The 12,155-nt window shown below is 49.8% G+C and overlaps 1 protein-coding gene across 1 annotated transcript in view; it reads left to right on the forward strand.

Annotated features, from left to right (window-relative positions):
• lrch3 (leucine-rich repeats and calponin homology (CH) domain containing 3) overlaps positions 1 to 11,454 on the forward strand; it is a 20,117-nt gene extending 8,663 nt beyond the window's left edge. The window contains 8 exon segments of the mRNA XM_040043405.1: positions 2,048 to 2,195; positions 2,312 to 2,383; positions 3,785 to 3,815; positions 3,900 to 4,013; positions 4,099 to 4,190; positions 4,263 to 4,400; positions 4,469 to 4,546; positions 7,346 to 11,454. Coding sequence (XP_039899339.1) covers positions 2,048 to 2,195; positions 2,312 to 2,383; positions 3,785 to 3,815; positions 3,900 to 4,013; positions 4,099 to 4,190; positions 4,263 to 4,400; positions 4,469 to 4,546; positions 7,346 to 7,507 — 835 coding nt within the window. The 3' untranslated portion in view covers positions 7,508 to 11,454.
• Positions 11,455 to 12,155: the final 701 nt, after the last annotated feature.

Consider the following 12,155-nt stretch of genomic DNA (forward strand, 5'->3'; position numbering starts at 1 on the left):
TGTGAGTCTGCGCGCGTGTGTGTGTGTGTGTGTGAGAGTGTGTGTGAGTCTGTGTGTACCTCTTTGTGAACAGGTGTTGTTAAATGATGTAATAATAATGATTCGTGATTGGTTTGATGGAATCGGAGTCATAACGTTTCACTTCCTGTGTCACTTCCTGTAACGATGGAGGCGTGTGATTCACTTGCTGATGATTGGTTGGCTCAAAGGTAAACATGGTGCTGTGTGAGGCTGACAGAAAATCGCCGGCGAGTGTGGGCGCGATTAGTCGGTCGGTTTTTATCGGCACGTGCGTTCACTTTCAAACGTCTAACAAAGATAAATGAAGACATGGAGGTCAAGGGTCATCCTGTCGGGGTCAGGTCTGTCTCGTAAGTTAACCCCGCCTCCACAGCCCATGGTGACCTAGGGCGACTCCCGCTCCCTCCCTCGCTGATCTGTCCCATCTGACCGGTGCTAAGAGCTGAGAGTGTTTCAAACTGTGGAGCCAAGCACGCATGACCTCTGACCTCTGACATGGGAGCAATGTGGAAAATCGCTTTTGTTCCAAATATCTGAGAGAAAACGTAAAGCTGCACGAATCAGCAGGTAACGATCTTCTAATAGCGATGGTTATTAGAAGCTCGCACAGTGAGTCTAGCCCCGCCCCTGTTTAAACCACACCCCTCATTCGCCACGCTCTCACCTGTACGTTAGTATTTGTTAATGTGTTTGTGTGTCTGTGGTGTCTGTTTGTGCGCTCAGAATGTCTACCCCTCCCGACGCTCCACCCACACAGACGACTCCGCCCTGTTCATGGTAAGAGTATGGCCCCACCCCCCAACAGCTACTAACTGATTTTCAGAGCAGGGTCGCTCGGGTTTGTGTGCAGAAGCGTTTGGAGGACAAACTGCGTCCGCACTGCGTTTCCTCATCGTGCTGTTATTTTGTAAATATATTTATCAGCTGCTCAGTGCTGTGGTCTTGGCTCGAGCGCGTGAAACTCGTCTGGGTGTAAATATGTTTTACGTGGTTGATTATCGGGTTCGTTTTCATCTCGTGGTTGGCTTCTCGCCGCTGTATGAACCACGTGAACCGGCGGCACGGTCAAAGTTTTGATGTCGTGACATGGAGGAGCTCCAGATCAGTGACAAACTTGAATGAAGGTTAAAGGTCGAGGTGAGAAACGAGCTCTCATTTTAGCGTTACGCAGACAGACGTGTTTCTCTCTGTGGATCACTTTGACGCCACGCTCGATCGCACTGGAGCCGTGTTAGCCTGTGTTAGCAGAGCGCTCTTATTTTGAAAAAGCACACAAACCCGAGGGATTCTGAGGACTGAATCAGCATGAACACACCTGTCCACCTTTCCTCTAAGCCCCACCCAGCACCACCTGTCCTTATCCTCTTCCTTTACCCCTTTCCTATCTACTCCTCTGGGCTCTGAGTGGCTACTGTGACTGTGGTGATGACATGTTAGTCTATAAAGGGTCACACGGCGCGTCCATGAACTGGTTTAAACTGGTTCAGGAGTAACCCGAGCAGCAGCGGTTACTCTCTCAGGTTCAGTTTGGTCTCTTTTCAGCATCTACTTCCTGTCACATGGTGATGTTTGTCTCCGCCCAGCAGAGACCCTCGTTGTGAACTTTAGTTTAACAGTCTGGCCGCTCTGCTTCTGTAGCATCATCACGTGTCAGCTGACCTGATTGTTCTCTAAGCATCACCGACGGTGACGGCGGCGCTCGCAAATCCTTAGAAAAACTTTATTGTCACAGCCAGGAGAACAAACACTGATCGTCTCACTGGAGCTGAAATCGTTGGACCCAGAGGTGATTAACGCTGTGGGTGTGTCCCGTGAGCATCGGCACTTCCTGTGGAGACTGAGGTGGTAAAGTTTGTGCGACGCGTTTCCTGAACCTGCCGAGCTGTCGGAGCTTAAATTCACTGAAACAGACGATGAGCTGAAAGCACCTGCACGTCATTAACACCTGAATCTCTGCATTAACTACTTCTTCTTCTCTTCTTCTTCTTCCCCTTTTCTTTTTTCCTCATCTTCACTTCCTCCTCAGTTTGCTCCTCCCCCTTTCTTTTTATCTCCGCCCTCGCCGCCTTCCTTCCTGTCTGTCTGCGTGTCTGTCTGTGTGTCAGTGTGTCCTGGTGTTTGAGATCGACTTTGACACAAACACGATAAAGAGGCGACCTGGCTCACACAGACAGGTGACACACGCCTTCCACGCGTCCGTCCCTGCTGGACGCCACGTTCACTGACATCACTGCTCTTCCTTTCTTTTTATTTGGCCCCTCCCCTGTCTGTCTGTCTGTCTGTGTCTCAGTCTGTGGCTGGACTGTCTGTAGACGGCTGTTATTCTCACACTTCTGATAGCGCCACCTCCTGTCTGCTGCAGGTACTGCACTGTGCATGCTGCACTGTGTCCGCATGTTTGACCTTCAAAGTGAGGCAGTTTCTAGAAGGCGGAGTCAGCGGTTTGTCGTTACAATATTTCATTAGCAACACCAGGTGTCACTGGGCCTCATTCGCAAACCTTGGACAGGTAAACGTGGGACGGTCCTTTGAGGTGTCTCGCTGCACGTCGTTTCTCTTTGGTCCGTTTCAGTTTGCAAAAAGTCGATAAAACCAAAACAAACATGATGATGTTCACGGGGCCGAACGGCGTTGGACATGGCGACGATCGTAGACCAGTCGTCTGTCAGGTGCTGCCTGTCTGCTGACTTCCTCCTTCTCTTTCCGTCGGCGCTCAGGTCTTTTTCTTTTCGTTTTTCCATGAGTCTCAGGCTACGTCCACACGTACCCGGGTATTTTTGAAAACGCAGATTTTTCTATGCGTTTGCACCTTTCGTCCACACGTTAACGGCGTTTTCGGTCACTGAAAATGGAGATTTTTAAAAACTCCTGCCAGGGTGGAGATTTTCGAAAACTCAGTTTTTGCGTTTACGTGTGGACGAGGTAAACGCAGAAAACGCAGCGTCAAAGGTGTGCGCCTTTTTTGACGTCACACTGTGCGCCACATTATTGTTTCGGTAAAATGAATTTCTACAATGCTGTTACTGTTACTCTCTGCAGTGTTTACATGCTTACATACACACAGTTACCGTCCCTCCACACAGACGACTCGGTTCTGCTTCTATGCGCCATCTTTGTTTACTCTTTACCGGCCAGGCTTATTAACTTCTGATTGGCCAACATTTCTACACGGATAGAGATATAGCGCCACCTGCCTGTTCCTGGCAGCGTTTTCCTTCGTGTTTGGCTTTTATGTGAGAACGGGATTTTTTTTTATAAACGAAAACGGAAAATCTTCATTTTCAAAAATACCCGTGTACGTGTGGACGTAGCCTCATTGTGTTTCAGTCCGGTGTTTTTAATCGCTGCCGTGGAAGCCGAGCGTCCTCTGGCGTTCTTTCTTATTCAAGTGAGAAATGACTGCGATTCGCTGTCGTGTTGTTCATGTTTCACGTGTGTGATTTTGGTGACGCGTGTTCGGTGAATGAGGCCCGGTGTCCACTGCAGGACGTCCCAGTTACAGACGTCATTTCACTGTTTCAGGAAAGAAGTGGTCTCGGCCCCGCCCCCAGAGCAGCTGTTTTTGTTCAGTCACATGATCAGAAATACCTGTGAAGAGTATCTGAGTGATTCCACTGAATGTTAATCAGTATTTTACCTGAAATGACATCATTAGCGTTGACACACCTGAGCAGCCTGGAGCTAGCAGCACACCTGAAGCTCGCTGGCTCGCACTGACCTCCAGGTGTGTCCAGCTGTGTGACTGTGTTGTGTTGTCCCACAGGGTGAGGACCGAGCTGCTCTCTCTCCTACAGGTAAGACCGACAGTTTACCGAAGCCCCTCCCCTCCCCAGTGTTCGCCTGCCTCCCGCTCACACCTGGATTTTCTCTTCTTTCAGCCAATCAGTCGCCGTCTTACCCCAGCTCGGGGGGCGTGGCCTCCTGTCGAACTACCAATGTGCGGCCAGAGAGCTTCCTGTTCCGGCTCGGGCAGAGGGAGGAGAAGAGGAAAGGTGAGGTCCCGTGGGGGTGTGTCCTCAGCCTCACTCACCTGTCAGGTGTGCTCTGTGTGACTGCTGTTCCCTCTCTGTCCTCCAGGTGACACCTCTGCTCCTCCGAGCCAGGAGGAGGCTCCCGCCGCTCCTCCTCTTGCTGCAGAGGACGTCGAGGTGGTGGAGCAGCTCAGGAAGGTGCGTACCTGGACTCACCTGGGTGGGTTACCTTGTTCACAGGTGACTGATCAGCCCTCTCTCCCCCTCCAGAACATCGAGGCTCGTCTCAAAGTGTCACTGCCGAGTGACCTGGGAGCAGCCCTGACGGACGGCGTGGTTCTCTGTCACCTGGCCAATCACGTGAGGCCGCGGTCCGTCCCCAGCATCCACGTCCCCTCCCCTGCCGTGGTGAGTAAAGTGTTAATGTGTGCGCTGCTGTTCAGGTGTGCCCCGCTGACTGTCCCGTCTGCCCGCAGCCCAAACTCACCATGGCCAAGTGCCGCAGAAACGTGGAGAACTTCCTGGAGGCGTGTCGCCGCATCGGAGTCCCACAGGTACCATGCACACCTGAGCGATGAACGAACGACAGCGAATCCAAATGTTCCCCATCAGTCCTCCTGCCAGACGAGCCGATGCCTTTAATGAAACGGGGCCCGCTGGGGTTTTTATTGAGAGTGACCTTTGACCCCGGCTAGGAGATTTTCAGCCTCGGCCCGGGTTCGGCCTCTGCTGCTGACGCTGTCATTAAACCTCAGTGCGATCTGCAGCACGCCGCCATGACTGATGGGGCGGGGCTGGGTAGTTATAAATACGCGTGCGGTTTATCATAACGAACCAACCAATCGGGCTGGACGACTGATGGTGAAGTTTGAAGTTTCTTCTTCTACTAACGCCTCTCTTCCTCTCTGTCATCCTCCCGCCTCTCATCGCTCCCTTCCTTCTTCCGTGCGTCTCTCCTCTGTTCTTCCTCCACCGTGTCCATCTCACCCAACACGCACGCACTCAGGACCATCTCTGTTCAGTGGGCGACGTCCTGGAGGGGAAAGGGGGCGGGGTTTATGCCACAGTGGAGGTGCTGCTCTCCATGGCTCCTCCCCTGGTCAGCCTGTCCCCTCAGGTCCAGCTGGCCGGCTTCGCCCTCTTTTACCTGTCTGTCATGTCGGTGCTGTGTGCCATTTATGTGCACCTGGCGCCGCACGTCTGACACCGAGCGAGCCGAGGGCAATCTCGCCGAGTTGCACGCAGCGGGCGTGAATTTATCCCAGCAATGTCCCCCTCAGAGTCTCCGTTCACCACAGTAACGCAGGAATCCTGCCCTGGATCTGTCGTAGTACTGCCACCTTTCAGGTTACGTTAGTTTAGCACAAAAACTGGGCCGAGGGGAAGAGCCTGGCTCCGATTGGTCCGTCTGTCTCCTGACGCGTACAGCAGCGGCGCCTAGTCGGTAGACACGCCCATCTGCGGGACCTGACGCTGCTCCTGAGGCTCTGATCCTGGCCCCGTAGACATGTTCAGGTCAAAGGTGAAGACTCAGATCAGCGTGGGGCGATGCTCGCCACTCGAGTTAGAGCGTCTGTCATCGGCCAATCAGCTGTGGGCTCAGAGGAACATCCGAGCGAGTTCACTCCAGCAGCTGGATCAAATGCTCTCCCATTGGCTTTGAAATCATCCATAAGCTGTTCCTCTCTCACCTGTACAGGTGTGCGTGTCGCAGCCTCCTTGCTGATTAACAGAAACATTTTCTGCTCACACTGACGACGATGAACATCCAGCCCCCCCCCCGTGACCCTTTGAGTGACCGATGCTCCGCCCAGTGGGCAGGTAGAAGGTGTGAGGCACAGCAGAGTCGAGTGTTGGAGCCAGAGGACCATGTGACCCCTCAGTCGGACCTGGACGATCCCCCAAAGCTCGCCCTCACGCTCGCCTCCTGCCTGTTGGCGTTCTGCCCCGTGCCTTACGTTCCATTTTTTACTGTTTGAAGTGTCAGCCCCTCCCATCAGAAACACGTCTCCCTGGAAACGACCTCTGAGAACCACATCAGCGTTTCACTTGTGGTCTGATGCCTGCATTGACCTCCCGGGTGGCTCTCCGGTCGAAGCGCAGGAACCTTCAGTGTCACCTGTACCGAGGCTCTGGAGACTCCTCCCACTGCAGGACTAGCAGCAACCCCCACAGGTGTGCAGGGTCAGCACGTCATCTGCAGGTGAAGCCAGGGTCAGGACACCGACCTGTGATGGCCTCGCCATCGCTCTTATGTCTGTGACGGTGGAAACTCGAGCAGAACAAAGAGGCATCCTGCAGTGGGAGGGGACTCGGCCTCAACGTGGGCGGGTTTCCTGTGGCTCCAACCGGCCGGAGCACGCCGAAGCGTCACAGGATGGGATTGTTCTATGATGAAGAGTGAGGATGAGGATGTCTGAGTGTTTAGTAGACCTGTGCCTCTGCTCTGTTCCTTTTAGAGCTCCATCAATAAAGTTCAGTAAAGCCGCTCGACTCACTTGTCTGTCTTTCAAACACACCTGGAGGTCTTTGCCTCCTGATTGGTTTGTTCCATCGATGCCAGCAATGGCCGCTTCATCCTCTTCACAGAGACCTGACATCAGGTAACACAGTCAAGGTGTAAACTGATGTCAGCACGTTAATTTTATGCTTCATACTCGCCTGCAACCCACCGACACTGGACTGGTGTCCTGGTGGAAACCAGCTCCTGCCACTGCAGTCGGTCCACTGGTGTGGCCCAGGACACCTTAGCAGAGCTTCTAGCACGCGTGTTGTGAAGATGACGACACGGCAGTGCCTTATTCTTCCCCCACCAGCAGGGGGTGCTCCCCTCTCTGTAAGCATGAGTGCGTGATCCTGATCCGAGCTTCCTGACAAGTTTGTGCTGCAGTCGCTGCTTTCAGACCTCACTGAGCTAAACTCGGAGGTTATTGTTAGTCAGGTGATCGATTAACCTCAGTGCTGATAAACTCCCATGTTTCCTAGCTGTGTGGAAGGTGTGCTGATTGGTGCGTCACCGTGCAAATGTGTTGGAGTTTAAATCTGTACGTGTTTGATGGCAGCCGGCTCAAAACTGACACCTGCCGCTGTGGCACTACACTTCCCATCCGCCTCTTGCTTCCTTCTGTCTCGGCCCCCGTCTTTGGTCCACAGCCTTCTGTTCAAAGCTCTCTCACCTGCCTGCTTCCATCTGCACGCCCCGCCCCTTCTTTCCTCCTCCTCCATCATTTTTGCCGTTCCTTGTTTTCATCCTTGCGTTGCCATGGTTTCAGTTATTTTACCTGTTGATTTCGTTTTCCATCCGTTCCCCCTGCCCCTCGCTGTGTCTTCTTCTGTGGTGTTTGTCTGTGCAGAGTCAGTTGTGCCTTCCTCTTCACATCCTGGAGGAGCGAGGGCTACCCCAGGTGGCCGTGACCGTCGGCGCCCTGCTCAACCTGGCCCCGCCCCGACACTCCAGCACCGCAGCGACCCCCACGACGCCATCAACCCCACCGGGGCCGTCTGTCACCATCTAGCCATATTTGCACCCCATTTGCACCAGCCAATCAGAGCTAAGCGTCTCTTAAAGCCTGCATGATGTCATCAGAAAGTGTCTGAAGCTCCTGCAGCAGGGGGCTGGCACCGACACAATACCACAGTGACGGGCTCTGAGCTCCTATTGGTCAGTGCTGTATGTATGGAAGCCCATTTCGGGGGGGGGGATGCTACCCAATGACCTCGGCTGAAATGAATTTTAAAGTAAAAGATGAATCGAATATTTAAGGTCGTGTCTGAATGACAAAAAAATATTTCACAGGTGAGACCTTCAGGCACCTCATAGGTGCAGGTTCAATTCCCCACGGCCACTTCCTGCCCGCTCTCTGCTGACTAATAAAGGCTCAGCGCCCCCAAAATACAAAGTAGAGTAAAACGTTCAGACGTTTGCAGCAAGTGTGTTTCCATTGGTGGGCAGAAATGGGCTTCCATCCCACCTGTGCCGTCGCTCTGCAGGTGAGGGAGTGGCTGATGGGCAGTGATGGAGACGAGTCGAGCTGAACTGATCTTTACTCTTGCTGCAAGGTTTGTTAGAAATCAGCTTCTCACAGGTGGAGGTTTCACTCTGGACCTATTACACTCATCACAGATGACAGAGCCGCAGAGCAGACCAGATAGGAAGGAGCAAATAATCTGACCAGATTTTAATGCTGTACCTGGTGTAGGCGGAGCTAATCTACTCAATCTGCTGATTATTACAAGTGATAATGAGTGCCTTCACCGTGAAATCACATCTGCTTGTGTTTGAGCAGCGCTCCAAAGGAAATCCTCCACGTGTGACAAGGTGAAAAGATAGAAGCTTACCACCTTTGACCTTTGCCCCCTGAGTCTGAGGTAAAGAAGGTAAAATGATCCTCTGATGTCAGAAAAATAACCCAGAGGCAAAGTGGGAGGTGGTTTATTCTACTTGTCAGGTTCTCTAACGGGTGAATCTGTGCAGTTCAACATCTGTGTGCCGTTAGTTCTACATGCATTTGGTTACCTGTGTAGGCGGAGCTTAGAAACTATTATGCATAATTATTGAGCCAGTGTTAAACACAGACGACTCAAAACCATAAAACTCTGTTAGGTGGCTCGTTCTGCTCATTCCAACGTTAGCTCTCACAGAGCGGCTTAGCATGAGTCCCCGTCATCCTGAGCCTCAGCTCAGCCGCTGTCTCGCACAAGCCCGTTCAGCTCCTCCGCCTTTAAACGTGCTTTATTCTGATTGGCTGTATCTCACAAGCAGAAGACTTGAACAGTAGATGGGTGGAGCTTCTCTCTGTGACATCACACAGATCAATGAATAGAAAAAAACCTCATAATTCCCAGTAGCTGCAGACACACTGAACTTCCTGTTTAACATGAACATTTGCCACAGAAACAGGAAATGAGAAAGGGAAAAGCACTTTAATTAAAAAAAAAAAAAAAAAAAAGTATTTCATGTTCTCAGTAACATCTGATTGATCAATAAAACCTGAAACTGTCCGGTCTGCACACTGAGATAAAGTTGCAGTGCTACTAAGGGCTAACGGAAGCTAACAGCAGTTTTGTTTTGTTTAAATGACACTAATGTATCTTGTGGCTAATAGAGCTTAAAGTTAATATTGGCAAAGATAAACTTATTGTAAGCTACATTTAATGGCTAGTGGTGACCTAGCTAAGATGAGTGTGCTTAGTTTAAAATAATAATAATAAAGAGAAAACTATTCCCAGATTGCCCGTCGCTAACAGTGACGATTCTGAATTTGCTTCAGTCTGAAAATGTAACTGACTGTTAAGGCTAACACTATTAAAACAGAGTAAATGTGTTGGATCATGCTAGTCATGTTTGCAGGGACACAGGCTGATACTTACGTAGCAGTCTGTTAACAAAAACCAGCTAGCTGGAAGACTAGCTTGAAATAGGTAGCTATCGAGCTATTGTATCGTGATGAGTTCAGACTTAACATGAACTACAGCTAGGAAGTGGCCTAAGCTAATGAGTAAGCAGTAGTCTAAAATTGAATAGACTCTCTGCTATCTCTGGGTAAGACTATAATAAGACTAACTTTATGAACTGTTAGATAACAGTACTTAATATTATATGTGACACAGTTAGCTTTAAAAATACTGACATTTCAAAAGTTCCGTAACTATTTTAACATGGCTAACTGCTAAAGAAAGCTAACACTAATGGTACTCTTATGTCGAGCTAACCACAGAAGGTAGCTAAGATAAAGTCAGGTAAAGCTAACAGCTTGTTTCTAATCTGAAAACAGTCGACGATCGCTTAGTTTATAGCATGATTGCTAAATGCTAATGTTACAGTAGTGGGTTTGATCGTGCCCAGTATTGTCAAAGAAATTATTTATTTTTCCTTTTTGCTTTTTTATAGTTTATTTAGTTTTAGTTTTATTTATTTTTTTATGCTTTTAGTTTTGCTTTAGGGGGCGGGGCCTCTGCCAGTCTTCCATTGTGGGGCACTCACCCAAATGTGAGCTACTTGCTAACAGTAAATAATATCCCAAAATAAGCAGCAAGGACAAAATGTGGTTCAGTTCGGCTCTGTTCGTCTCCAACTGTCCTTATTATGGTAAACACCTTCATCTCGCCGCTGATGAAGAGGAGGATGTCGTCTCTGTACAGTTTTTACTCATGTCCTTGTGGTTTAGGTCAATCATGTGACCTGGCTTTGTGATCACCTGATCGGACCTTTGTCACGTGTGCAGCTGAAGGCGACTGGGTAGTTTCTGTTGCATGCTGGGACGTTTTTCACCTTGTAAAGGTGGCCCGACTGTTGTGTACAAATATATCCTGTAAATAGAAATTTACTGATGATGCTCTGTATATGAGGCCGAAACCTGGGTGTTACTACGACAACAGAGATGTTTGTGTTGCCATGTCAACAATGGGGGGAGGGGGGGATTTCTTCTCCTGTCAGTGAAGTAAGCAAACAGCTGCTGTACTGTAATTTTATTTATAAAAGTTCATCTTGACAACAGTGATCAAAGCATTACCTGCTCAGCGTCTCAGTCCAACTGGAGCTCCAAAAGGCTCCAACTGCACAAACACAGTCAGGAGGTGCAGCTCAGGTGAAACAGACTGCTAGCAGCTACAGCCGCCTGTGTCACCATCCACCTGTCAGGCGGAAGCCACACCCCTAATAATGCAAACAGGTGTCATGAAGGGGCCAGACCCTTTGTGTATCAGGCTGTAAACATGTGTGTGGGGCTGACTCACTGCTGCCTCTGCTGGACATTAGAGGAACTGCAGCACACATCCTGCCATCCTACAGTGGGCGTGGCTTCTGTGTACAGTGATGTCATGAATCTGAGCTGCTGCTGCTTCACTAACCGGAGGAGAAGACTGTGTTTATAATTTAAACTGTAAAGATGAGTAAAGGGGGCTGGTGCTGTGTTCAGGTGGCGTAGGACATCAGCATGCTGACACTACACTAAACACTTGCTGAAGCCTCACTTTGTTTCTCAGTCACCTGAACGGAGCACAAGAGCACAACTTGAACAACCTGAATTATGATGAGTAGGCTGGGCCCCGCCCCCTGAACCACCTCCACCAATCAGCTCATCTTAACTGGACTCACTTGAGACCTGAGTGAACCTGATGGGACAGGTGTGGCGGCTTAGAGGTTTCAGAAAGGTGATGATGTACAGATGTTTCCTTCTTCAGGCGCTCGTCTTGTGGCAGCAGCGGGTCACGTGACGTGGGCGGCTGTTTTTCCACTTGTGTGTTTTTGCTGTTTCAGTCATAAAATAAATAGAATGTGGCTTTGATGCTTTTATTGTGTCAACACCGCACACAGGAAGTGGTGAAAAACGTGGCCAAAAAACGAGAACACCATCAGCTGATTGTGTTCATACTGTAAATGTTTCCTATGTTTTCTGTTTTTCTCTCCTTGGTGGGTTTTTTTTGTGTTTCTGTGAATAAAGTAGAAATATTTGTCACAGGTGAACGTCACGTCTGCAGCTCTGTTCCCGGGTCAGGACGCTGCGACAGGAAGTGCAGTCTAATATAACACCGATTTGTGACTGAAAGTATTCATGACTCCTCTGGAGAACAATAATCATGTTTCACGGTAGGATTTCGTGACATCTTTTCAAAGTATGTTTGTAAATCAACCAAGCGACAGCGTGTCACATCAGGGCTGTTTACGAAGAACAGTCTAACTTCACATTCTTTAATGACACGCAGTGTGTGCTCTCATTGATGCTGTGGTGTCCTGGAGTGAGGTGTTACAGCGTGGTTTATTACAGGACGTGCGGCAGCGTCCTCACAGTTAGCCCTGAGGCCCCAGATAACATTGTGCTTTAAACTGTGTCATATCAGACGCAATAATCACACCTCCCAAATACTTGGCTCTGAATTTTGCATTTATTTAAATTCAGCTTAAGCGTTTGAAGCCTAAATCTTCAAACACTTTGGCGACAGTGGGAAGGAAAAACTCCCTTTTAACAGGAAGAAACATCCGGCAGAACCAGGCTCAGGGAGGGGCGGGGCCATCTGCTGTGATTGGTTGGGGTGAGAGAAGGAAGACGGGATAAAGACATGCTGTGGACGAGAGACAGAGATTAATAACAGGTGAGAACAGAGAGGGCAGCATCATCAGCTCACTGGGTCACTGGAAGGTTCAGAAGGTGGTCAGCTGGTAAG

The sequence above is a fragment of the Simochromis diagramma genome, unplaced genomic scaffold, assembly GCF_900408965.1.
Source record: "Simochromis diagramma unplaced genomic scaffold, fSimDia1.1 OVJJ01000377.1, whole genome shotgun sequence".
NCBI lineage: Eukaryota > Metazoa > Chordata > Actinopteri > Cichliformes > Cichlidae > Simochromis > Simochromis diagramma.